Below are 27,982 nucleotides of genomic sequence, written 5' to 3'. Positions count from 1 at the left end.
ATCAAAACACTCGATACCAGTGTTCACTGGTAGAGGTCTCAACTTTGTCTCTGAGTTTTCACATGATATATTGCAGAGACAATGGCAGATAGATACAGTCTTTCAAGCAAACTCTACATTCATGACATCATTTCTCTTCACTAGATTAAGATGTGTGTGGGTGAGATCATTAATTTTAACTTTTGCCATTTTGGAGACTGATTCAGCCAGACTTTTTCAGAACTGAGATAAAAAAAGGCATCGTGGTTACGAAATCAGACTCCTGAAAGTTGCGTGTTAGAGAAACAGTCAAGATACTAAGCCCAAATATTTGTGGACTGACTATCCGGAAGCAAAACTTATAACAAGTAGAGGTAACATTTTCAAAGCAGTTCTTCAGGAAATCACACTTTAAACGAGGTTCTGAAAGGAGAAAAAGAGAATGAAAACTTACCCTCGTATGTTTACAAACAAGTCCTCTGCAGCTTTGTGGATATGGAATACTTCATCTCGAAACAGAGCCAAGCATGAGCTGCTTTGAAGTGCAAGCTTCCAAAGGTTCAAAGCTGTAGCATCACTATTTAGGATTCCATGGCACAAAATAAATCCAACTTCAAAAGTTCACATTGATGTGTGTCACAAGCCAGATGAGCAGAGACAGTGAGACAACAGTGAGATCATTATGCATTTTCTCTTATATAATAAACTGTTTAATTGATAACATCATTTTATATATAAAAAAATACTTCCATTAGAATAGTGTGGGGTATTTTCATCAGAATTATTAAAGCTCTCTCTTTCAGTCAGCCCAGAGTAAATTGGTGACGAACTCTGTTGCAGCAGCATATGCTGAATTCTAACTTTACCGCATGTGAAGGATGATAAATTCAAGTACAGTTAATCAAGTTCTCTAGAATCTAATTTGAATACAACAGCTTTTATACAGGATAGAAAAGCAACTAATCTTTTAAATGTTAGCTGATTTTTTTTAATAAAGCCATGAGTTGTTCCAGAATATTTTACTCACAAATGATCCATTTTTCCATTGCATCCAGAGAGAGGTATTCACATGGCATCTGTTGAAAAAACAGTACTTTGTAGCAAATTAATTACATGAAAAACACAGTATATTTAATGAGAAGTACTTTTTAGGAAAAAAGGGACAAATAAAGCCTTAAATGCTGAATGAATTGTGGAAGACTGCTGCTGATTACCAACAGGGCACTGTTTCATCCCTTTAGAAACTGGGAGTTTGAACACTAAATGAGCCTCCATACCTTCCAATACCTTGAACGAAACAGCAAACAAACTTTGAAAAATGCTTAGTTTCAACAAAAGTATTTAAGAATAATTAAAAACAAAAGGTTTTAGGTGCATAAAAATCACGACATCTACTTGATTTTTTTTCCAGAATGAGGCAGCAAGTGCAAATATTAAAAATTTTAAGGAAGCATCAGTTACAATTTTCAGCCTGTGGGCCCACAAAAGTGGGAAACAGTAAACAGGATTCCTTCCTTCTACACTGTAGAAGTTAACATTGCTTCCCTTCACTTTTTGATTATCAAATACTAGAAACGAGGTCACGGGCTAACGCAACAGAAAGTTTAATTAATGACAGTAAACTTTTCCTCCCCATACTAAAGTATTCAGGTCTCCCAGGCCACCTATTTACTTCTCTGATTAAAAGCCATAAAATGTAAACAAACAGCAAATGAAGCCTCCTCGCCACTACTTTATGGAAAAACTTGCTTAACTTTATCATGTAACGCAAATGAAAAGGCCATACTGTGTCAGACTGTGCAGGATTAAGCATTGTACTGGGGGCACTGATGAGGCTCAGTAGTTGTGCGTTTCTCCACTGGTCAGCTGAGAGATTTCTTCGAGGATAGACCATCTGGAGTGAAATCAGAGCATCTGAAAGCGACTAAAAAGACCACCAATCATTAGTTTGAAGACGTCCTCGAGACTCAGTCCTTTATCTTATTTTGCAAACTGTGTATTGAAACTACCATACTCCAACCACAAGATAAGCTAAGTGCTAATTTATCAGTGGTGCCATTTTCTCAGCATTTCTACTAATAATAATCAGAACATTTTGCTGAACTAGTTCTGCAATTAATATTAAAACCCACTGCATCTACTTATTCACTATTTATTCAAGCATCCCAATTACTGTATTGTTCCTTTCTCTGCCATTTCATTTAACATATCCTTCCCTTTTTGCTAGCAAATTACAATTATTCTGAGCAGATTAATCTTATCTAAGTAAGTGTGGTCCTATGCCTTTTCCTTGCCTTTTGCATTAATACATGTGCTTGTACGAGTCCTTGCAGAGCCAGGTCTAAGAATTATGCCAGTAGAGAAAGTCACTCAGACAAAAAAATCCCAAGCAATGTGCTTAAGCTAATTTAAAGGACTAAACAACTGTCAGGTTTACTGCAAAGCAGCAAGATGATGAAAGGACAACTTAAGCGTGCAGCTCCACCAGAGTGCAGAGAGTGCAACCTAAGTGTGTGTTTCTAGAGCACAGTGCCTGAGGGGATTCCTGACCCCCATTTATACCTCTAGCACAGAATAAGCAGAAGAGCAAAAAAAAAACAGACTGAAAAATCGCTTTACAAAACATTTCAAGGGAAAGGATTGGTCCACTATTAAATACAAGAGCCTAAGACAATACTGAAAAGTGAACTATCTTTGCTAAAATGTGCACAAGCAGAGACTAATCACCAGCGAGATCCTTAACAAGTCTTAGCATGTCAAGAATTGTGCAGAGGAAAGCGTAACAAAAAATGAAATTAAAGATTATTTAGACAAATGAGAAGTATTCAACAGTATTTCACTTCAGAGCACTTTGAGAAGCTGCTGGAAGACTCACTGAATTTCTAGTGACTATCTTAAAAGTTTTAAGGAAACTAAGAAAAATCTCAAGGGCACAACCAGTATCGAGACTTCAAAACAGGAAAAAACTCAACATCAAATGTTAAAAAATTTGGGCGATAACTTAGTATTTAAGTTAAACTGCCAAAGATTCCAAAATAAGTTGTTAGGCAATCAATTCGCAATCACCTAGAAAACAGCACCTTTATAAAGAATGGTCGGTACTATTCAAACAAATCTAGTTTCCTTTGACAGACTAGCAAGGCTAGGTGACAAATGGGAAGTGACATACATTGACTTTGGCCAGGCTTCTGTCATTTTTCCAAGGTATACTCATATGAAAATACAGCCTAGATAAATCATCAGAGCACTGCAGCACAACCAGCTATGGAAGCACGTTGTAGAGAAAAGGCTCAAGGAATTGTGTTCATTTAACTTAGTGAAGTCAGCTGAGCAGGGTACACAATGTCAGCTTTTGAGTAGAGGAGCTGTTATTAATGAGGCAGTGGTGATCTCCAGGATCTCCAGATTCAGGATAATCCAAAGCAAAAACCCTCAGGTTACAAAATAGAAACACACATTCATCTAGGATGGTAAACCAGAAAAATAAAAATAAAAAAAAGAGTTTCCCAGAAACATTAGGAATCTCCTTAATTTCAAGCTACAAACCAAAACAGAACATAGATGTAGATATTCTTAAGATGACCACAACTGATTTTTTTATCAATTTCTAATCCTTAGTGAATAAAACAGAACCTTACCAATGGGTCTTAGCATTTCTCTATCTCTACAGGTTCTGTTACTTCACGTAAAGCAACCCCCAGCCCCAGATATCCTGTAAAATTTAAACCTAATGGCCTTTGACACAACAAACTCTTGCATATTTACTTTTTTTATCTTTGCTTCTCTCAGCTGAGGTTACTATATGCCTGTGAAAAGTAGTTACACACCTTACTGTGAGGTACAAATTCCTCCATCATTTTCTTTAAAGGATTTTCATAATCCACAATCATCTGGCCAAGGCGTGGATATTCTCTGTCACTAGAAGCAACAACAAACAATTCACTCAGGTGTAGCTGTTACTATCATTATTGTTATTACATACATTTGTTTATACAACAGATTTTTACCTTGCTCCATGTGTCATTTCATGGGCATAGTTATACAATCCAATGATAGCCTTCCTTTCTTCAATTCGAGACAGCAGGATCATTAGAGTTGTGTAGGTTATAATCAAATCTAGGTAGTTCTTTGTTAAATCAAAGTTTACAGTCTAGAGATAAAAAACAGTAAATTATAGTTCTAAAACTTTTAGGAACAAACATAAAACTTTTCCGCTACCTTTCCACAAATCTTCAGCATTTTTTTATTTAAAGTGGACTGTCTTCAAGAAAGCTTTTGTTCTGGTTGCATACAGACTATGTATCATCCTATTTTATTCACTTGAATCCCCAGAACTGTTTGCAATCTGGAAAGCAAGCATGCACGTCAATCTTTCCAGGCTTAAGTGACAGACAGGAAAAGTTTTCTTGGATATTACTAAGCAGTCAGCAAGTGCCTTGCTTACGAACTATATTTTGGTAAGACTCTGTAATGTAAAAAGCTAGCACATATCCCACCGGCCTGGTGACGTCATCCCATAGCATATATACCGAATAACCCAAGGCAGCCAAATTTAGACTAATGACTAACGCTAGCAAGGTGACATTCTGAACATTAAGAAAGCAAGCTGAAACCAAAAGGAAAAGGTGTTGAAGTTTTCTTGTGGGTTTTTTTTTATGTGTGTGTTTGGTTGTGGGTTTTGGGGTTTAATGTTCTGTTCTTTTTAATATAACTTTTAGCTGGTTTTGTACTTGGCTTAGCCACACCAGAAGTGACTTCCTCACATAGCTTAGGTGGACACCAGTAATATTCTTGTCCTGTGAGTCTCAATGGCATAAGGATACAGATGACAGTAAACCCTAAGAATTAACTTGCAGGTGCAATAAAGCAAAAATTTCAGACTGATCTGTATCAGACAACATTGCTACCACTGTCCCTAAGTAACCTGTTTAAAAAGGTCTATCCTCCAACATCAAGCTATTATAAAAATTAGAGACCTGAAGATTACAGTAGCTTTATTTCTCTTGCACTTGTAACTAGAGATGTCATTTCTTCAGGCTAACAAAAACAAGTCCTTCTAATTTTCCACAATGGACTTTGAGTAGAAACATTTTTAAGTTTAAACCCAGAAACTTACAATGTCAAAGAAGACTTGGCAAACATCAATAGTGTTCAGCAGCTCACAAACATGGTCCTTTAAAAACAAAGGAACAGCTTTAGTTTAAAAAGAGCAATGTAAATCACTTTACTACACTGAGTTATGGAGACTGATTTTTTTTCTTTTTTTTAAGAACAGAGATACAAGTTCAGCTATTTCATTATACAGCGTTGCTTCATAAATAAAAAGACAGAAACATGATGTGACAGAACAACAGACATATTTGTAATACCTCACCTTAAATTCCATAACATCAACAAACGTGAAGTAGTATAATGCCAAGTTCTTCAGAATCTCCGATTTTTCTTTCTGGAGCTGAGCAAGCTGTTGCTAAAAGGGAAACATAGACATGCATGCTGTTCTTAAAAGATCTTGAGAAGACTGCTGGAAAATAATACCTGTGAAGTGCAGAGTAACCACCAGGCTATGCAAAGAAGCCTTTTCTAAGACTGAGGTTCTGTGTGTCTCAAATACACACAGAGTTCTCAGAACAGAAGATTTTAACAGCCGCCAACTACACTTTGAAGATAAAAGTCAAATTAGTACACATTAGTACCGAAGTTGTATTGTTTAGCTCAGCTAGAGATGAATATGGGTAGGTAGGAAAACAGTGTTATCATGTGTATAATTAGCAAAAGCCGAACAGTACATGAGCACAAATCAGTATGACAAAAAAAAAAAAGTAATGACATTACTTGAGGTGGGAGAAGAGAAGGTGGCAGGTTACAAACTTTACTACAGAAAAACATTATGCTTTTAAATTCTGAACTTACCAAAAAGAATATCCAGGCAAAGCCACGTTAAGCATGCAAAATAAAATGTAGATACAAACATAAAATACAGTAACGGTTCTTTGACCAGTTCCATATAAACACAATAATACATTCAAACAAAAGCAACAAAATAAAGAAACAGAAAAAGAAGCAAAACACTGGCATTAGACACTGGTGGATAAAATGGAAGAGGCAAATGTGAATACAAACGCATAAAATAGTTCACATGGATTTTTTCTTTTTAACAGACAATGATTTATTATTTAATCTGCATACAGATGATTTATTATTTAATTTCCATATTTTTCAATTTTTTTCTGGACGAATCAGACAGATCACTTACAACAATTACAATCAGGAAGACATAAAAAAGCAGCTGTTAGTGAACAGTCATTCTGTTTTTCTATGCGTTACAGTCTCACGGCACTGTGAGAATCTAATTATTTAACTTGCAATATCCAGCTATGAATTAGGTTTCCCCCAATATATGAACTGAAATGAATTACAGCAGTTGTATGAAAAAGTGCCCTCCAAAGCTGCAAGATTTTAAATTAAAGACTGATCAAGTTAAATAGGATTTTCTTCCCAGCAAGAGCAATCAATTGTAAGAAAGATTAAATAAATTGTTTCAAATTTGTTAGCTTATTTTCATGAGGGGTTACAAGTGAATACACTTCATCTCCCTTTCTTTATAAAAGTTGTGATCTGTGTTCCCAGTTCAATGTAAAGCACTAAAATTCAGAAAACGGACCACCTGGACCATTAGTGCATATCATACATAAGATAGCTTGTGCTTCCTTCCTCAGAATTTTTAGAGGCGATTATGATTTTTATAAGCCTTGAGCAGTAAGATTTCCATTATAGCCAAGGAAGACAGACATATGCAGAGTTGAGCAAACCGGAATGGCTACATTATAAAATACTCCTGCCTACTCTTAAACCAGTGTGAAGGATTTAACTTTGAAGGCCTGACTTTGAATGTCTGCCCTATCTAATATTAAGTTTCTTCCACACAGTCATCAGCTGGGATTAAAATGAAAAATGGGTGCAAGCACACATCTTTATTTTGTAACTTCTCCTGATAATCTCATGCAGTAGGAAATACGTTATTTGCATTTAAACTACCGCTGTACAAAAATCTGTTTTCAAACCTAAGTCCTATGAACTGTATTTTGCTCCCCAGTATGAATTTGTTACTGCCTTTCCCAGTGTCACTGCCTTGTGCTCAGAGAACGAAGCAGCCGGCAGCACCACGCACGGAGTTGGGAGCTCCTGCGGGTCTGCTCAGCTCCAGAACAACTTTGGGCTCATTTGTATCCATGCTCGGGACCTCTGGACTTTCAGGGTTGCTTCATCAGTCAACAGTTCTTATACGGTGAGCATTCATCACCTAAGATGCTTCATCCTGACCCTGTCATTTAAGCTATTTATCGCAAATTTTTTTTAAAAAAAAACAACAAGCAGACTAAGGGTTTGTTTCTGTGCAGTTAATACAAGTGTGAATTTCTGTGCAGCTAGGCATAGAATGGCCTAGGCCGGAAGGGACCTTAGAGATCATCTAGCCCAACCTCCCTGTCATGGGCAGGGACGCCACCTCTCGACTAGACCAGGCAACACATGGGGACCGAGCGGGAATCGAACCCGCGACCTTGGTGTTGTCATTATTGTCAGCACCGTGCTCAAACCACTGAGCTAACCGGCCCCCTAAGCTAATACAAGTGTGAACTGGATGAATTGGTAGTTTTTGCATGATTTTTCGGGACAGACTATAAGCTACCATTCAGAAACAAGAGTAATTCTAGGTGCAGAAAGACAAAACCAAAACTTTCATTACAACTGCACACACACTTTAAGAACTTTTTCCTATCGCAGTCCCAACTCACACTAAGTAAAGAGCAATGCTAAGGGAGACTATCAAGAGCATAGGTTGTTGTACTCTACACCTAGGTTTGGTACAACAAATGCCAACTGAGTGTCCACTTCAGGAGGACACAAGTGCAAAGCCAAAACGCATCTGGGCCATAATACACCAAGTGGGGAGATATAGCAAGAAGTGAGATGGTGCCGGGAACTGAGCTTGCAACAAAAAGAAAAAGAATCTTTGTTTCAGAAATTTTGTCAAGCTGTACCTTAAATAAGAGACTGTAGGGAGGTATTCGCTACACTTGGCCAGGAACTAAGGAATCACTGCTGTGCACTGTTAACTAGTTACTTGCATTCTGAGAAGTATTTATATGTAAATGATGCTAAAACTTTTGTACACAGTTATGGTGATCATTCTTTGAGCTCAGAAGGTGTCAGTACTTATTTAAAATACTATTACCAAAGTAAACAGTGAATACAGCTGATAGATTGGTTAAGCCAATATGGTGCAAACAGTTCAATTCCAACGGCATAGCCTGATCAGGAATATTTAAAGTAGAGCTTACAGCACGTACGGTCTGGGGTGTTTATTTGTATTTTTATCACTCAGGAATGTGGGTGTAGCTCTTTCCACACCCACTGCAACAAAACTTTCCATTACTAATTTCCTAACAGTTGTTTAGAAATAGCTAGTGCTGTATCATTTCATATCTGCTTTGAGGCTTTCTTCCTTAGCCTGCAATTTAATTTATCAGCAAACATTTCTGTTTTCAATATTCAACAGAAGTTTTAAAATAGGATAAACTGAAGAAACAACTCTTAAAACATTGCTGGCATCAAAAGATTATTTTCACTATAGCTAACCATGCCTGTCTATTGGTTAGACATATTTTATTTAGAACCATTGAATCACTACAGTTGGAAATGACCTTGAAGATCATCAAGTCCAACTTTATCTAACCCTACTAGGCCCACTTCTAAACCCTGTCCCAGAGCACCATACCTAGACAGCTTTTAAACACATCCAAGGATGGCGATTCAACCCCTTCCCTGGGCAGCCTGTTCCAGTCTTTGAGAACCCTACCAGTGTAGAAACTTATTCTTAAGGAATTTGAAGTACAAATTATACCAACAAGGGCAACAGTATTTTTGTAGAACAAGGTGAACTAGATTTAAGACATATGAAGAGCTGTAGAAATTTTAGTGTAACACAGCAAGATCAAAGAAATTTCAAGTAATTTATCTAAAATAATTTGTCTATTAACAAAATACCGCAAACATTTCCCTGTACAATTTATGAATATTAATATTACTTATGAATATGGATTTTAAATACCAGAGAGTGTAGCTGACAATTTTTTCAAATACCTTATCTACAAGGAACTGAACTGAATCAAGTTTTGTGCCTTTCCTTCTTCATATTCAATCCCCAAAATCTTTACACAACTGATGATGAACACAGCGAAAAGTACATTAAAAGAAGCACATTAAAAGAATCAAAAAATAAATCAGAAAGTGCAAGACAGCCTCACTTAAAGTTTACATGAACACAACAGCTCAGATACAAGAAAGTAATGACACAGATGTAGGCATATTAACAATGTAAATAAACACAAATTTAGTATGAAGACAAAGGAAAACTATGAGACAGCTAGAAAAGGCTGTTTAGAGAGTTTTATGTGTGGAAAAACAGAGGGTAACAGTAGTTCTGTAACTATTTTATCATACCTATTTGACTGGTTGCAGTATTATGTGAATAAATGTTATATTTCATGACCCAAGAATAAATGGTAGATTTTTCTCCTGATATCAGTGTGACATTTTTCCTGCAAGTATGATCATTAAAGACTTGCATTTTTTTTCTACAAACAAACACCACAGATACTACAATGTTCTAGGAGAAAATATCATCAACTTAATCTTACTAGCTGGAATATAAGCCCCCAACAGCAGTTATTGCAAATTTGGACTGTTAATTTCTGGGGCAAATAACCACTGTCACTATTTTCACTGTCATTTATTGTACCTGCAGAGTCTTTAGATGAAGATTTCAAAAATTTAACTCATTGAACAAAGTTCTGTGTCTACAAAATCCATAGCAGAACAGCAGGGAGAGACAGAAGGATCTAATCAAATGGAGAATGAGTTTTAAAATTCTCTAAACCAATTGCAGAATGATGGATGTGTCCTTGGTTTTCTTATTTCCAATTAAAGCAGCCTCTGAAGTGATCTGTGACATATAAAAAGATGTAATAGAATATTTAACAGTTTTACTAACTAATGTATTTCTACTGCAAGATCCACTTGTGGTTTGTTTTCAAGCTTCCAGCACTAACTGAACTCTTCTGAAAAAGAAATAGCCACTCATGACCCTTCAACCCTCCCGTCACTGTCCCCAGGGTTGATCACATCATTAGTAACAGCAGACAGCTAGAGTAGTGGAGCTCCTCCTTAAAAACTGATCTACCCGTCAGTCATGAGGAACAGTTTCCCCACTCTCTATCTTTCCTCTATAAATTCATACAGCAATTCCTACATTAAGCTCATTACATATTATTGTATAATGGAAGCTTTGGCCAAATACCTTGACATCTATGAGGCATCTTTTTACAGTTTATGCTGTTGTGTAGACAAAAATGTTTTGAACGTGTATCTCTAGCTGCCTGTATACTTGCATTTGTGCCATGAAATAATTAAACAACCATTTAAAATGCAAGAAAACTGATTTCAGAATGCCATCTCAGTAAGCGATGCTGCTTAACTAAAATATTGTTTGGGTATTAATGATGGGGTTTTTTGTTTCTGTTTATTAATGGCCAAGCTCTTGAGCTGTCAATCACCAAATCAAAGGCAAGTTTTCATAGATGAAGCAAACAGGTTAAGGATTACACACATTCACTTCTCTGCAGGTATTGCATACACTATTAGGCAAGCACATGACTAGTTTGGTTTACCTTGGCAAGCAACTCACATGGACTGATGCGACTTACAGCTATGTACTCAGTAATTTATTACAAATAACAATAAAAATTAAAATGTATTCAGATGTTAAACCACCTCAAAATCATGCACAGTCAAGAGTTATGCCATGAATATAAACATCACTGCTGACATCACTGACAAGTTACATTACAACAATTCTGTTCGGTAAAACATTTTTAAGAGATTTCAGGATTTCACATTACCTTGTGGAATTGCTATGAAACGACTCTTAGGCTGAAAAATTTTCCACACTATTCTCTGATTACAGCACAAGTAATTTTAAGTCATGAAGGCAGTCTTTTGCAGGTTACAACTGAAGCTACTAGACATGCTGCTGCATACAAAATCAAAACAGGAGGTCTCGCTGTACGCAAGCAAGGCATTAGCAGAACAATTTCAATTCAGTAAATTAAATAGTAAATAAAATGCTATTTTTGCAGGTATTTTGCAGTTTCATCTGAAATAAACTATCACTAGTACATCCTATTTTCAAGCTTAAGAAATCTCAACTGTTCGTACAAAGCTGAACAGAGGCTGAACAGTGACTCATGCAGTGGGATCTCCCATAAACAGAATTACTGCCTTGGTGGCTTTTGGAAGATCAGTTGCATTTGTGGTCCCCTCAGCACTGTAAGCTCTTCGAGCAGCAGCAGAGTCAAACAGGCACAGCCATGCAAGAAAAGCACGGCATCCTCTTACCTGGAAAGGATTTTAGTCTTCATGGCCAGGAGACCAGTTAGTTTTATGGTGAAATATGGGGAGATGGGTTTTTATTGTTTAAGAAAGCCGCAAGTTATCTGAAAAATCAAGTCTCCCATACAAAAGATCTAGCACTCTAGAAGGCTGGAGAAAAAAATCTGAGTGTACTGAATTTGAGGATTTAAGTCGCTCTTAAGAAGCCAGTTGCTACAGATGTTAATTATCATATCATTTCCTCAAAAATTAATTACATGAAGCATCTTGGCTGCAACCTCCCAAGTTATTTTTCCTCGAAAGAGAATTTCTAAATCACCTTCACTAGCAAATTACAATACTAAAAGCTTCAACAGAAACAAGCAAACAAAAGGCATTTTCCTTTAGGCACTGTACGCTTCGCGAGGCCAAAAAGACTTCAAAAAGCAAATAATTGCTTTATTCCTTTGTTTTGAAAAAGACTACTTTTTAGAAGTACCTATCACAAATTAAAAATGAACTATGTTTAAAGTGCACATTTCAATAATTTCATGATAGAAGAAGCATATAATAAAAGCATACACTGATGTCTTCTAATAAGCTTTGACCAAGAAGGTCCAGTCACTCTGTGCCCAAAACACCTCTCCCACGTCCAGCTAATTCCCGAGGCAACCAGCTCACTGTGAAGTGAAACTGGGAAAGACACAGTGAGCGGACCAAACATACATACCGGGATCTAAAAGAAAAAAGCCAACATACCCACAAAAAAGTAAATAAAATGTAAAATGAAGTAATCCATACCCACAGGTCCTAACCCAGGGCGGCTGGAAATGCTTGCACTGCTTGTACTCTGCTCTCATACAATCTTACTTCAGGCCCCACCGATAGAAACACAGCAGAAAATTATTATAGTTAAATCAGGCAAATGAACCCTCAAAATACTATCTCCTAAGAAATTCTGTGCGTCATCAACACAAAACACAACGGAATTGATATGAATGATACGGGGAAGACAGCTACTAAAAGATCAAGGGTAGCAGTATCTGGAAAACATGGACGTGTCTCCCACTAACCAAACACAAACTTCTGAGTGATGTTTCACGGGTCTGCTTACTGCTCGGCAATGACTAAGCCTCAACTTCTCCAGGAGACGTTTAAAAATACAGGAAATGTTTCTACGGGGAAATTGTTGAGGAGTAATCTTAGTAAAAGAAAAAACATATGTTCAAGAAAGAAGGCAGACTTTCTCACTACTTCCCATATGCGGTGTTTTGGAAGGCAGAAGGAAGGTCGGCTTCACCACACAAAGACACAGAGTTTGACCTGTGTAGGCAGCAGATTTTCTCAGACCCTACCCACAATCTACAGAAAGCCCACGTATTTTCTCCCTGCATCTCCAGTTCCTCATTGTGAATTATTTTATTCTTGTTTTACAATGGTATTAAATGTTAGTACTGACTGAGAAGAGAGTAATATTTAGGCCCTGCTACAATTTCTTGGAGTTTAGTATGTTCTCTTTCAATTTCTCTGCATTGAGAATCTTGTCTGTATATCTTACAAGAGGATGAGGTCTGAAAAACCTTCAGAAAAATGAGGCTGCTGCTGCATCACTTACTTTGGAACTTTTCTTCTGAAGCTAGTCAAGGAAATTCAGTAAAAATAAATGTTACCCTGAGTTAACACTAGCACAATCAGATCACTGGTCTAACCAAGAATGATGGTGCTATAAAGCTTTTTGGATGGGTTCTCCAGTTTAGAAGGCTTTTTCAAAACAAAGCATTAATCAATTTAAAATAAACACTAAGGTTTCCCAGACACAGAAGATAGATACTTTTCATTATTACATAGTTTCCTTTCCAAATAGGATTCTAAAATGTTTGTTTCTCACTTCATCAATCCTTCAATGTTTTCTTTACATACACTCCCTCCTTTGCAGCTTATTTCATACGCTGTTAAGCAACACTACTACACTGCTTGCCAACCTCATTAACAGCTGATTTAAGAGCTCAGGCTTCAAACTGCACATTTTCGAGGTTTTATTGCTCATGATGGTGACTGGAGAAGAAAGGGCAAGTGTAAGAGATCACACAGTCTGCCCTCAGAAAACAGGAGAGAGTGAGTTATGAACTGATGAGGTCTGGATATATAATCGATTATTTGGAAGATGAACTCCTCTGTTTTCTTTTTCAGCCTGGTCAGCAAGGAATCACCAGGCACTTTGTTGTTTGAACTGCTCATAAACTTTCAATCTTGGCAAAATATTGAAAATCAGCAATTGCTAGACATTGCTGTAGTCTGATCCAGCATGTCAAAAACACTGAAGGAGGCAGAACCATGAGCTGTACTTTTTGTGAATAAGGATGAAAACCTCTCAACAGCAAACATAACACTTGTTTCAAAAGAATAAAAATGTAGGCTTTTCAAGATCATTTGGTTACAGCAGACACTGCTCACATTATTCAATAAAATGTGTTGTTCACCTCTGAGATACAAAACACTGTAAACTATAGTACACAAGGAAAAACAAACTAACACCAAAAAATAGGTCAAAAGAATACATGCTACCTGTTGTCTAGCTGGATGCAAGCTTGTTTGGCAACATCACCCATTGACATGTCAATAGATACCACTAACTGCACAGATGCACGAGGCTAAGCAATGGTGACAGCTGCAGTCGAATGTACGAAATCCCAAAATCCCTCCCTGAAAGATTGTCCTGGAGTCTCCACAGCAAAGAGGTTAGGATTTCTCAACTACTTCCCTGCAATAATAATTCACAATATGTCATCAATTGATGCATCTCTGTTCTAACAAGCTTCTTGCCCTTTTAAATCTCCGAACATCCATTTCCCTACTGAAGGGACTCACTGGTGTGCCCCCCTAACATATGGTGAGCTCGCTGTTGGCCAACAGGACCAGGGAGACACAAAGGAAGAGCAAGGAGGGCAACACCTTGCTGACCAGGAGCTAGATGCTTATGACTTTTAGAAGCTTAGGTTTACAAACAAAAATTTAGCTTACACCTAATTAGAACTTTCTCCACACAGGACACGGCTTTTGTCTCATGAGGTATCTGTCACAGGCAAAGGTTTATTTTGGGAGACACAGTTGTGTTCCTGTGGAGTGTTGTAAATAACTTAAGACAAGCAAACTGCCATCAGCTCTGCCCGCAGGGAGGGAAATCCCAGCTGTCTATCGCTAAAACTCAAACCCCCTACTTTAAACTGTGCTCATACATAAAGAGGGTAGGATTTTGATAACTGTGCTTAATAAACACAGGCCTGGCTGGCTCATGGTAAATAAACACAAGGCAATGACAAAACATTATGAGTGTGTCCTATTTTAGAAACGGCAATTGTCAAAATACATCAAGTTAGCTTTGATCTCCTTCCATAAACTTCACAGAACCAAATCCTTAAATATCTGTCATTAGTTAAGCTCCAAATTCACAGTCAACAACCCAAAGACATATAGAGCACACATGCAAAGGCATTAAGCAAATTCCACATACCTATTTTTTTACTTTTAACACCAGATCTACCATTGAAATTTAGAGAATACAGAAGCATTTACCAAATGTGGTTTAAAGCGTTTACTATTTTTACATAAATTTAATAAGCAATTTGCCATATTTGTTACTAACACAAATTCTATGCAAAGATGAGCAATATTAGCATGAAACACGTACAAGTTTTAAAACGAGAAAGCACATTGTTAGTGAAATTGTTTCCTCCATACGGGCAAGGTTTTCTCATCTTTTTTTCATTAGTATTACTGCAGACATTATATAGAAATTCTAGATGGCACTGCAAAGACACTAATTATTCTCACTGCTTTTATCAGAACCATTCTGCAGAAACCTGAATGCTTAAAGCAAGCCCAAACCTCTCAAGCACACATGCAAGTAGTTGCACACAGGGACCATGCAAACTCAACATTTACTTCCACTTACTACCTTCAGAAAGAAATATAAGCAGGTAAAACAAAAATATTTCCCTTGACTTCCAATCCAATAATCTTAATTTTTCTAAAAGGCTTCAAAGTCAAATCCAGCAATACTGGATCACTCAGAAGGTTGAAAAATAATTTCCTACCGCAACTGAACTCACTACACCTGAAGAGGAAATTACTATATTTCCATATTTTTGTACCTGACAAGGTTTCTCCTTACGTACTAAAGCATTCTTTGTTCTCCCCCTGAGACTGACCCCAACAGGCAAGGGCACCTGTAAGCTAAGAGCGCCTACAAAGTACAAACACATTCTCCAACTTTGCAGTCAGGTGCCGTTTATTAATCTGCTGGTCAGGTCTCACCACGAAGTTATGCAACCTCCATCTTCTGCAGTCAGCCTGGTCACCAAGAACTCCCACTACCAAAGTCAGCCACGAGTTTTTCGAGTCTTACTTCCCATTGACAAGTCTTTGAAATGGAACAGAAGAGAGCAGGCAAAAAGAAACCCGCAACTATCCTACCCTAGCAAAACCAATCCAGAACTGCAGCGTAATATTCTTTCTTTGGAGATGGATCTTTCTAAAGTATCCGATCAGACATTTGAAGGAATCAAGTGCAATTGGAACATCAGATGCTTTGTAAGAATACATAAAAGCTCAGATTTGAGCAACAAGTGCTGAAGGATATTGAGAAGAATACTTATATGGCAATTTGGTTACTTACATTGTTGTTGCGTGTTTCTACTGCTGGAAACTTCCTGACTATGAATTTGACAGCAGATTCCAGGTTTTTGTCAATAAGATAGGATGGTTTGGCTTTGGGGTCACCGCATGCCTATAAAAAAATACAATAAAAAATGAAGTAAAACCACAATCATCCATCTAAAGCTAAGTGACAGTTGCAAATCTGAAGACAAACTAGAAAGATTCTTTTTTTGTTTGTTTGTTTTTAGTGAGCAGGTGATAAAATGAAAGGCAAAGTGCAGGGACTGTCACAGCTGAAATATGCAATGGGAAACAGTACAGAGATGCTCTTCTACTGAAAAAGATGCATGGAAGTATCAAAGCAGTTAGTGCAGAACAGCAGTGAGGGAAAAATCTCAATCCTAAAAGAAGGAGAAAAAAAAATGGTTTCCTTTTAATGCTATTCCTGGTTTGAGGTAGTGTTGTATTCATCTGGAGTTAACGGTTAGAAAATTCATTCGTGTCATCATCTGTGGAGGACAGTGCCAGGCACATTAAATGACTGAACTATCCTTTGTGAAACAAAATTAAAAGCCCCACCACCAACCTGCATTTAATTTTTCTTTAAATTGTTAACTGCAAGAGAATTTTCCACCCCGCAATGAAACCACCAGTACTTGCCTAGTGCCCTATACCCTTAGGTTAAGAAATCAAGTTCTGCTCATTTTCTTTACTCCTGCAGTAGTATAGTCCATGCTTTAAAAGCAGCAATCAAAAAATTGCATTAAATTTTGATGTGAACAGAAGTCGCAGCTAAGTGTTGGGTCTCTTAAATAACTTACACAGACACACCAGAACAGCTTCTGTGGACAAACAACTGATGAAGCATCTTTCTTTTGCCAGCTACAGTGCATGCTGTCAGACACACTACTTCTTCTCAACTACTCTGACTAGCAAGCCATGCTATATACCATTTAGTTTGGAGAAACATACTAAAAGCAGCATTACTTACATGACAAAGTTTGAGCTCAAATTGCATTTTCTCTCAAATATTCATTTAGTTTTATAGTCCTCATAGGGATTTGCAAAGGAGTTTTGTGTCTCATGCAAAACTAAATTACATGCTAGGCGTTCCTACGCAACATAGTGAACTCGAATGACAGCTTGTTTTTAAAACTTTTCCACATTGATTTATATGGCCAAGTTGTGGACTGTAGAGACAGAAGTCATGGAGTATGAGACTGATTCTGAAAGCGGGCAAGCGGGCAAAGGGAAGGTGAAAAGCTTTGCAAACCTTCCAAACTTGTCCTTGCTGGGAAAGCAGTGTAATAAAAAGAGAGAAAAATTACATATGAACAGATTACTCTTCAACTCTATAATAGGTTACATTTAAGTGAACTAATACACTATTACCTACATCCAAGAGAACATTACAACCATCTGTTACTCTAGGCAATATACTTTCTACCAGACAGTGATTATTCTAATACTCATAAACAACTTTACATGTTCTTAACAGAATTTTACTGTTGCACAAAGTGCTGTGTATATATTGAGGCATGTCACTTCTAACAGTATTTCCAAACTAATTTCAGGTAGGGAGAGGAAAAAAAAGGAGTTAACAAACATCACATGCAACTACAGGGGAAAAAAGGAGAGAAACTCAGTGAAGTTTTACATACCTGAAAAAGAAACGGTAGCCAAGAAAAAAAACACAAAAGAGTCATTATTTTAAGGTTCCAAAACTCCTACCAGCAGTACATGACCATCATGATGTATGCTAACATACTATTCTAATACCAAAAGTCTCAAATGCACTGATTTTTCCACAAAAATACTAAATTTAGTTAAAATATCATATCTGTAATACTATAAGAGAAATTTATAACAAAAATAAATTCAGCAACATCCACAGCATCAGTTAGTAAATAAATAGTTCCTTCAATATTCTGACAGCAGCAAACAACACGTGTCACAGAAGAGCTATTCTGCACAAACTCTAAAGTCCTTACACAATTTCAAAAATAAAAACTATCCTGTAAATAGGCATCAAAAAATTAAACTATGCATGCTTCCAACTTATGAAGTATTAATAAACTAGATGTCATAGGTTTGTCTGAATCTGCATCAGATTATTTCAGTGTGCTGTCCTTGCCACATATTGTATCTTTCTCTACTAAAAGAAGGATTACAAACTAAGACAACAACTGAATAGACAACATATATGCGTGGTTTGTTAAATTCCGATATGGTTACCGTTATCCAGGAGACAAGAAATCTGTCACTGCTGACTTCCTAATTTTTTTCAGTCTGAAATCAAACCCTACTTCCATATACACTTCTAGATTCCCAGCAAAAGATGTTTTTCCTGCTATAAATCTGCTCTCCGAAATGTTTACTAACAGTGATGTTCTACCCAAGCCCTTACACACAGATCACTCACACGGAAACAGACGTCTGAAAACACTAACAGGCACATCCTCACTTGGCTTCAGCAACTTGATTCCCAGAGATGACAAACACTATCGCTAGTTCAACTGGCAATCCCCACAATATATCTGAATATGCGAGCGAGCACTTTGCTCCTTCCCACTGTTTGCCTTTTACATCCCTCTCCTGTATTTCACAGCAGCACAGCTCCTCCTTATCTATGAGGCTGTCATAGCATCAATACAGTTTTCATCCATACTGTTACCTGCATCCAGCATCACATGTAGAACAGTTCACGAATGTTAAACCTCTCTCAAACCAGCAGACAGACCCATGAAGCTCAAGCTCACTACAGTTCACTCTAGAAAGCTTAAGAGAATGAAAATACAAACCCCAATGCCAGCACTTTCACATTAAGTGTTAAAGTGTGGTAAGGCACATAAACCACATATTTACACTGTAGAAAGAACAAAGACATTGAAGACAATGGTCTCAGAATATAAATAAGAAAGGTAGCTTTTACTTTCAGCAGTTCTAACAACCAATAAAAACATAATCCCTTTTGAGCACTGTAATAGGCAGGAACAGTGTGGTACCACATGGAAGGATCACTGCCATATACAGCTGAGGAGTTTCCAAATAGAATTTTGAGAAGTAACCAAATGCAGTAGCCCTTTCTCAGTCAGTGTCAGATGGCTTTTTTCCCTCCTAAGTGAGCTACACTAACCTTCCTTCATTTCTTAGCTTTTTAAGAAACAAAAAAAACTAACCAACCAATCAAAAAAACCACAACAGAATGGCTACAGTTTTCCTAGCACTAAAAAAAAAATAAAAATCAATAATTTAAAATGTTCTTACTAGTGGAGCATTCATGGAATACAGCTCTGAAGCTCTGGGATTCCAGTCGCTTCAGCTCTGAAATATTACTCTGAAAGAATCTCCCAGTAGTCATCTCTAAATTCCTTTGTACATTACTAAACAGCTGTCAAGCAGTTATGCTGAAGAAGATCATACAAAGCTACTGTTAGAGACTAATCTAAGTAATTTAAGAAAAATAGTAATAAAAAGGACGCAGGCACTGGGCTTCTATCAAGTTACACAGCATTTCTCTTAACAGCACTTCAGAATGGTACCCTGCTAGGATATCCTCTTAACTAAGTGAACATATTTTCCCTGATCTGATTCTGTGCTTCCAACTCCTACCAAGAACAACATGATTTCTATAGCCAAGAGATTCATTATTCAGAATACTCATTGGGTATCATATGCACAGGTCGTCAAAATTCAGAGAGATCAGACTACACGCACTGTTTAGAGATGCTTCACTATGGCATGCATTTTGAATTAAAGCAGCATTTTCCTACCTACCCTAATAATCTCGGTAACTAAATTATTACTAAACTATTAAACAAAATTCAGACTCTACTTTTCACTTGATGCTACTGGGTTCTTATATACTATTTTCACTTTGAAAATGAAGAACACTATATAGCTTCACTTTCTAGGTTGCATTCATTCAGAAGCAGTTGACAAGAAAACATCCAACAACAAATACCTGCTAAAGGTCTTCATTTAAGATAAGCAGTCTCTGAAGAACAGAGAACCCAGTACAATTGCCTTTGGCCTGGAACATACCAACAACAGATACAGCAAAGAGACTTCTTGCCCCGATATATTTACAGTCATCACTGGAAAAATCGAAAGCTTCACATTTTACTTCCTATTTGAGGGCAGAGGATGTTGGAGCAGAACAAAACCACATCCATCAACAAAATTACTACATATACCCAGCTGATGTGACATGAATAAAGGGAAGTTTATTCTCAGGTGCAATCACTGTCAAAAGTCAGTGCCACGGCACAGGACACAGGATGCTCACTTGCCTTTAGAACACCTGAACTCCACTCACGCCTTTTAGGTAAACCTGCCACATGTCCTTGAGTAAGAACACTGTGAAGTATTACCTGAGTTACATGGTGTAGGATGACAAAAAAATGCCTAAATACGTTACTGGATTGTGGAAATACCTTTTATATCCTCCTTTCTGTTGCTAAGCCCAACTTATTCCAAATAATTAGCAGAGCTATATCCCAATAGAAGAAAAACCATTTGAAGGCTATTTGAATAAATAATTTGCTATTTTCATTCCCTCAACCTCCTACATCAAGCAGATGATCATAAAACTAGTCATATTTTGCAGCAATTTAACATGTTTTTATTACTTCAGGAGAACTTGATTTATTGTTAGTGCAGACTTGAGATAAAACACTGCTGAGCACAGTTCCACTGGGCTGTGACAGCATATACTGAAATAAGCTTAGTCAACAAATCACCTTACCTTCAAGTTTCATTTACAAATGAATCTGCACTAAAAAGTTCAACAAATCTAACGAGCAAATGGATAGAATTTCAATGAGAGCAAAAAATATGCCACTGAGTCAGTAACTTTCATTAGTAAATGGAAATACACTAAGATTTCTCATGTTAAAAAAATGGGAAAAGCTCCCGTATGTACCTGTACCATACACAGTTTACTCCAGTACATTCTCTTGACACGCAGCAAAGGCGTGCACAGTAGAACTGTTGTTCTTCCCTTGTAATAGCTGGGGACATTAAAGACTTCATCCTAAAATGTATCTCTAAGTTTGAACATTCAGAAAGACATGTTCATCATTAACTCCAGATTTATGCAAGATAAAACACATTGCTTATTCTTCCTGTCATGCATTTAAAATAATGAGATTACCAAGTGAAACAGCAGAACAACTGAGAAGGAGAGTGAGGTGACTAATCAATAAAGAGCTGCTTTGAACTACACTTGCCTTAACATCTCTGATGAAGTCTATCACAACAGCTCTGCTGTATTTTTAGGTTCTGTGGAAGCTTAAGTTTATTAAACAGGCTGGTCCCAGATAAACCTTGTGAATGAAGCCTTGACCCTCCCAACAGCCATGCAGGCCAACACAAGAACTAGTTGGTCACATATAAACAAATTATTACAGTTTAATACGTATAATGACTAAAATTTTAACTGTCCTACACCAGCATCACTTAGGTACTCTTGTACCAAGTAAATTACATTACTGATGTTTGCAAGTCACATAAACAACACTTATACAAAAGGTAAACTTTTATTTTTAGATATAAACTATGCTAATAGAAATAACCACAACTGTGTATTTCCCGTGATCCAACCAGGATCTGGAATCAGAAGAAAGTCTCCTAACTAATTTTTAGAAGGCCTCTAAAGGCCTTGGACAAACCCAAATTATGGCTCAAAATTGCCATAAATTTAACAGCTATTGCACTTTTCATGCACTAAGGTTGAAAAGTTTGAAAGATAGTGCACTTTCATATTAATTCAAAATTACCATTAAAGGTGTCAAGTCAGTCCAATGTTTTCTAGAGCTATGCAAGATGTCTTTCACACCATTATTCCTTATTTAAGTGTCCCTTGAAGCCTGAACTACATACTTTTAAATCCTAGTGCATCTCTGCTCTGAGATCCAACCCATTAAAATGTAAACTCACATGAAATCAGAAAAGGCTAGAAAGGACCTTGTGAAATTGCCTCCCCTACTTTCCTGTTCCAAAGCAGGATCAACTGTATTTATGTCACCCCTGGGAGATGTCTGCCAAATCTTCACTTACAGGTCTCCAACAGGCTACATTCAAAAATATTCTCAGTCTTTTAATTAGAAATATTCCCAGTCTTTTTTCATTAGAAACCTCTAAGATCTAAACGGAAGGAACTTTTTTTTCACTACAATTTAACCATCCCTTTTTGGGCTCTGTGGCCATGCTGAATGGCTTAAACCACCCTCCTCCTCTCCACAGCAGTCCTAAATACTTAAAATTTTGTATCAGTTATTAATCTACTTTAAAAAACATCTTCCCATTTTCTTAAAGGGTGACTTTTCTGCATCAGTGGTCTGCCTTATTATTTTGTTCTGGACATCGTCTACTTTGTCCACATCTTTCTTGAAAAGTGTGCTGAATGAGACACGTTTCCACAAGTCTCAATGCACACCACAGAGGGCAAAGGATTACTTCCTTTGTTTTCAGACCACCTTGCTCACACATTCATGAAATCTCCTGTCATTCCTGATTTTTTGCAGCGTAACTTAGTTGGCTCACATTTGCCCCGACATATGCCTAACCCTTTCCCGGTTATTTTCTCATTACTTTTCATTTCGTATTTTAAATTTCACTAAGCACAAAATAGCTTCCAATCACGCTCGCTCAGCCACCTCCAAGCTTCTTAGACCATACCTACAATTTGTTAAACTCAAACTGAATTCCAAATAGGTTCTTCATTACTTCTGTAGGTTCTCCCAGCTCCTACCTGCAAATTTATTAAGCACACTATAGTCATCATCCAGGTTCTTAATACAAAGAGTTGACTGGAAGCAGAGGTAACGCACGTCCCAACATTTGAACCGCAATCTGACAAAGAGATCTTCTTAACAGTTCCCTAATATGGTTATTCATCACCTTCCATCGTTCAAATTTCACCCAGACTGTACTTCCTCAGATTGTTCATGATAATAATCAGATGAGGTAACGTCAGCAGCCTTGCTACGGTCAATGTGTAAAATCTCTACTAAGCTGCCCATACTAGAGTGACCTGTACCCCCGCCAGTGAAAGAAACACATTTGGTTTGACACTGTCTGTACAGTGATAAATTCACATTGTCCTCTTGGGTTTGTAGCACCTGCTTAAGCAAGCACTGGGTTCTATTAATCAAATATGGGGCAGGTGAAACACAAAGGGGAAAAAAAAAGGAAAAAAGATTCACTGTCACAAAATCTTCCCTAAATTAATGTAATTTAGAAAGTAATATCTTAATAAAAGCAATCAAGGCAATGGGAATGCCCTGTCTATTCTGAATCTAAAGTGGGAACTTTCAAGACTTTTTAGGTGTACCTCCTCTGCAGACAATCTTAAAAATCTCTTGCAACAAAAACTGGATTTGGTTTTGTGTAAACATATGGCAGGGCAAACGAACAGTCCTTGGAAGGAGGGTGGGCAGGTAACCTGTATTTCTAAACAAAGAAGTAATGCAAGATAATTCTGGGCATCTACACTTGATGCAAAAGGATAAATTCTCCTGGATTTCTCTCTGTATATTTTAGAAGATATGGGATATTTTTATCTTGTGTTAGACAGTCTTACTGTTTCTTTACATATTCAGTTGCTTTTCTGAGTTTAAGAAAATTAATGTGACATGGTACCATCAGTTTGTGTTTGCTTCCTGAGCAAAGGAGGTTTCTTATTTAATTATTTTTTTTACTACGATCACTGAGTTTGTTTGGTGCTTCCTCCTCTTCTTATCAGCAGGACGGTATTCTGAGCCTCCAAGATCACAAAGAGACAAACATACACTGTCATCTTAACTTTTAAAGAACTGCTGACATCTATCAAGCACTGGAAACAAAACTACACCACCCTGAGACACTTCCTGATGACATGAAGACATCATCTGTTCTTTCCAATACCAATTTTACAATTCAAAATTAGATTATTTACAAGCTCTTCCTCTCAGCTCAGAGCTCTGCACTCCAGCACAGAGCTCAGTGTCAAAATGGTGATCTCATCCTATACCCTTCCAAACTTCAGAGCTCTGTGGATTGGAAACTTCTCCATATTATGCTAGTCACCTAGAATCTCTCCTGCTGTTTCCTGAAGAATCGCCCTAGTGCCTGAGCAAAACATTATCTACTGGTACTACTAATCAATTGACTGGATTTTACAACCATCCCCTGCAATGTTTAGACTTTGTCAAGTCCTCTTCACTCCAGTTCCAGAGTTTTGGGGATTTTTTGCTTCATCCCCATCTCACAAGTAGCATGAAAGGCTGGTGAAGTAAAAGTTGACCTCTATTCAGCCTTGGCTGATCTGGTCAACTTGTCATCGCTTTACCAGAGGAGACTTGACACAGCATACACCTTCTCTTGCTCTTCTGAAGAGAGTATGTACCCTAACTGCTCCAGAAGAGAAAACAAGAAGGGAAAACAAGGACTCAGTCTTTAAAATGGCTAAAAAGTAACATCCTCAATACAACTAAAAAAACCAACATTCCCACTACTGTGTCTTTTAAGACCTAACTGGCAATTAATCACCTTCTGAATGATGTCAAATTGGTCTGCATACTAAGCTACGTGGTGCTCACCATAGAATTGGGACCACATTTTTTTTTTTTGGAATGGTAAATATAATATCAGCTAAAGCCCCTGCAAATATTTATTTTGTTCCTTATCTACGACTTCAGTTTAGCTATGCAGTTCATATCTAAGAATTGGTGTAAGACTTTCATTTTTCACATATTATACAACCAAGAGAATCGTGAAAGTCAAAAGAATTTTTCTTAAAATGTCATTAACAAAATAATTTTTCATGCAAACAAAAAAACCTGTGCAGAATGTTGCTAGCAAAGCAGTTAATACTAAATAACAGACTCATCATGTTTGAATAACACAGACTGTAAATAATTCAAAACTTTAACTTTTCTCCCTACCAGTTCTGTTGATAGTAGCACCACTCTGACATCCATCGAAATCACTCTCCTGATTTGCCCTGGCTAAATGTATACTTTGGGTATTTGAAGATGAAATCTCATTTTGTAAATACTTCCCAGTATCCAGGGGCTTCATAAACAAACAAAAGACAGGTCCACAGAAAACAAGATTACTTTTCTGCCATCACTCTTGAACAATACTGATTTGACAGCACAGGCAGCATTACACAAAGCTTACTAACACAGTCTTGGTCTGCTCTGGAAGGTAACCACAAATTCCAGCCTTCACCTGAGCCAGGATGATATGGAGAAAAAAACCAAACAACCCAACACGTGCTGCCTTTGATTTAAAGAGGTTTAGTTGTAGGCAAATAATGACAAAAGAGTTATATGGAAAACAATAATACAATTGCTACCTTGGATAACTGAGGATAAGATCTTAAAAAAGTAGAAGGAGCAAACCAGGAGAGAAACTACAATGGTAAATTTTCCAACTTTGGGACTAATACTGTTCTCAGCACAAAAGACAGCAAAAAGCAGCAAGCAAAGGGTCATCCCTCAAAATAACACCAGCAACAAAAAATCCACCTCCACGCAAATGAAATGTGAGTTTTGTGTCATCATCCACTATTACCTTAGTAGTTCCCCTTTTCCTATTTTCTCTCTCACTCTCAGAGGCAAAAATAAAAGAGCATACATTCAGATACTCCATCTTAAAAACAACACACTTTTTATTTCAGAAGAAAACAACAGCACAGAAGGTCAGCAAGCAGGAAACAACACAGTTACCAGCTAATAAGCACAATGACATCAAAATTGAAATTTATATAGTAAGATGAAGTATAAATATCAAGTTTCTAATTGCATTTAACAACTTCTGTAATCGTTTGGGAAGTAAAATTTTCCTGTTTTGCGTCTAAGAGTTGAGAAAAATCCTTAATTCTTTAAAATCTCTACTTCCTTGATAGGATCTCTAGCAATCTGTAAGGCAGCTACGAATAATTCACCTCTCACTTCCTCTTACTAAAAAAAGTCTTAACCATTTCCTCTAACCACAATACCACATATTGTGTGGTTATCTCTAGTAACTTGAGTTTTGATATCATCTTCAGTGGAGGAAGCGACAGCAATCTTAAACGGCAGTTTTGGAATCAACTGTTTTCAGAGAGAAGAAAAAAAAAAAGTAAAATGTTCCAAGCAGCCAGCTATGCTGCGGCTGAGCTGAAAAGAGATCCACAATAAAATACAGTAATCAAAATTGGGACTTTTGGGGCTCACTGTCAGAGCCAGACAGTTATCAGCATCAAGCAGTACTGACTGAAGCTTAAGAAAACAACTACTTGAACCACAAATCACTGTATGAATACACAGAGTTGTGTCTAGACACCTCCAAATTTGCAAAAATACATGTCACGCAATAATGAAGCTGCTTGGCCATGAGTCCTCTCTCTCTGCATGTGAGCCCTATGCAATTTTGGACTTGGTTTGTGGCATTTGCAGGAAAAACTGGTGTCACCTCTGTTGCTGATGCTCCCCTGCCGAGACCCCCACTTGCACCACTTCACTGACAGAGTAATGGCAGAAGCCACCACCATATGGGCAACTGTGCTCAGAACTCTGCCATCTACACATGCCAGCAGAAACGTGTCTTGTAGGCACTGGACGGCTTAGCTTGACAAATGTCCCCAAATCAGAACACTGGCAATGAAAACAGAGTCTGCACTCACGGGTTAAAGAATAGCTATATGTCAAGTAGGTTTAACTTTTCCTTTTCTGGTTTCCTGCCTTCTCCCTGCAAAGCACAGCCATGCTCAGGCAAAATTCCCCTCACTGTTTTTCTCCTGGTCTATTTCTCTTAAAGCATAATAAGCGCACACACAAATAACTTGACCATTTTAATACTTTTCCCCATAAATAGGGAACTATCCACTAATCCAACACTGTCTTGTGTTACAAGTGTGATTACATTTTTATAAGTATTAAGCTGAAGCAATTTCGCAATGTAGAAAACACCAAACTACGAGGAAGCTCACTTCTATTTCAGATATATAAGAATTTGCAATAATTTAATTAGAATGCTTTATTTATTTACGCCGGTGAAGGCCTGCAGAAACACTCACATGTACATCAATTGCCAGCACTGCTTTGGATCAACGCTGACTACTGTGTACTTCAATCGCTTGGGTTTTCTTCCTGGAAACACCACCTTGATGTCAACACTGCACTTGGTATAGTCAAGCAGCCTCTACTACTTCTGGAGTATAAGTGTCTCATAAGAGCAAAACAATGTGACAGGCAGGATCACTCCTGGCAGAAATCCGGAGTCAGAAGTCAGTGATCAGGTAAGCACATAAAATTCTCGATCTCTCGCTACTACTGCTGCTGTGTAGCCCAGCAGAATTCACTATGCAAGTGGCACCAGAATTTCAACGTGCTAAACCTGCAAAGCTATGCTTGTTGATCGAATGCAATAACGAACATTTTATTTGGAATAAGAAAAATCTCTCAGAAATAGCCATGTTCAAGGCAAAGCAATAAAATCAACTGATACTCATTACTGGAAGGAGCCTGAGCAGCCGTACACATTCGATGAGGTACCGCACACCAGGAAAATTAAGCTGGTAAGGATCCATGAAGCACCGGGAGCAGGGGACGGCCCTGCACTACGTTCTTCCATATAGGAAAGCACAGCGATTTCCTCCAGAAGAGCAATTACCCACGCACACAGGCGTAACCCATCCTTTCCGTCAACACCGCGTCCTGCACGGCCGAAGCCCCTCACCTCTGCGAACACCGCCGCGGTTCCCGTCGGGAAGGCGGGGAGCGGTTCCGCCACCCACGACAGCTTCAAACATCTGCTCCATCTCACGCCGGGAGCTGCTAAGCAACGGCGCGCCTCGAACTTATTGAAATTAAACTTACTAATTTTACCCCAACCCCTTCCCATCGGTAGCGGCGGGTTTCGCAACTCGGCGTGGGAAAGCCCGGGCTGA

At 37.7% G+C, this 27,982-nt stretch overlaps 1 protein-coding gene across 1 annotated transcript in view; it reads right to left on the bottom strand.

Annotated features, from left to right (window-relative positions):
* The window catches only part of NCKAP1 (NCK-associated protein 1), a 59,506-nt gene extending 31,884 nt beyond the window's left edge, over window positions 1–27,622 (bottom strand). Inside the window, exons 1-11 of the mRNA XM_009866791.1 lie at window positions 27,548–27,622; window positions 26,043–26,144; window positions 17,336–17,353; window positions 16,082–16,192; window positions 5,354–5,446; window positions 5,096–5,152; window positions 3,987–4,129; window positions 3,807–3,897; window positions 1,766–1,903; window positions 1,007–1,055; window positions 434–590 (exon numbers count right to left, since the gene is read on the bottom strand). Coding sequence (XP_009865093.1) covers window positions 434–590; window positions 1,007–1,055; window positions 1,766–1,903; window positions 3,807–3,897; window positions 3,987–4,129; window positions 5,096–5,152; window positions 5,354–5,446; window positions 16,082–16,192; window positions 17,336–17,353; window positions 26,043–26,144; window positions 27,548–27,622 — 1,034 coding nt within the window. The remainder of the gene's footprint in view (window positions 1–433; window positions 591–1,006; window positions 1,056–1,765; window positions 1,904–3,806; window positions 3,898–3,986; window positions 4,130–5,095; window positions 5,153–5,353; window positions 5,447–16,081; window positions 16,193–17,335; window positions 17,354–26,042; window positions 26,145–27,547) is intronic.
* Between the last annotated feature and the right edge of the window lie 360 nt (window positions 27,623–27,982).

Source organism: Apaloderma vittatum, unplaced genomic scaffold (genome assembly GCF_000703405.1).
Source record: "Apaloderma vittatum isolate BGI_N311 unplaced genomic scaffold, ASM70340v1 scaffold23793, whole genome shotgun sequence".
In the NCBI taxonomy this organism is placed as follows: Eukaryota; Metazoa; Chordata; class Aves; order Trogoniformes; family Trogonidae; genus Apaloderma; species Apaloderma vittatum.
Note: the sequence above shows the minus strand (reverse complement) of the source record. Positions and strands in the feature narration are given on the sequence as shown.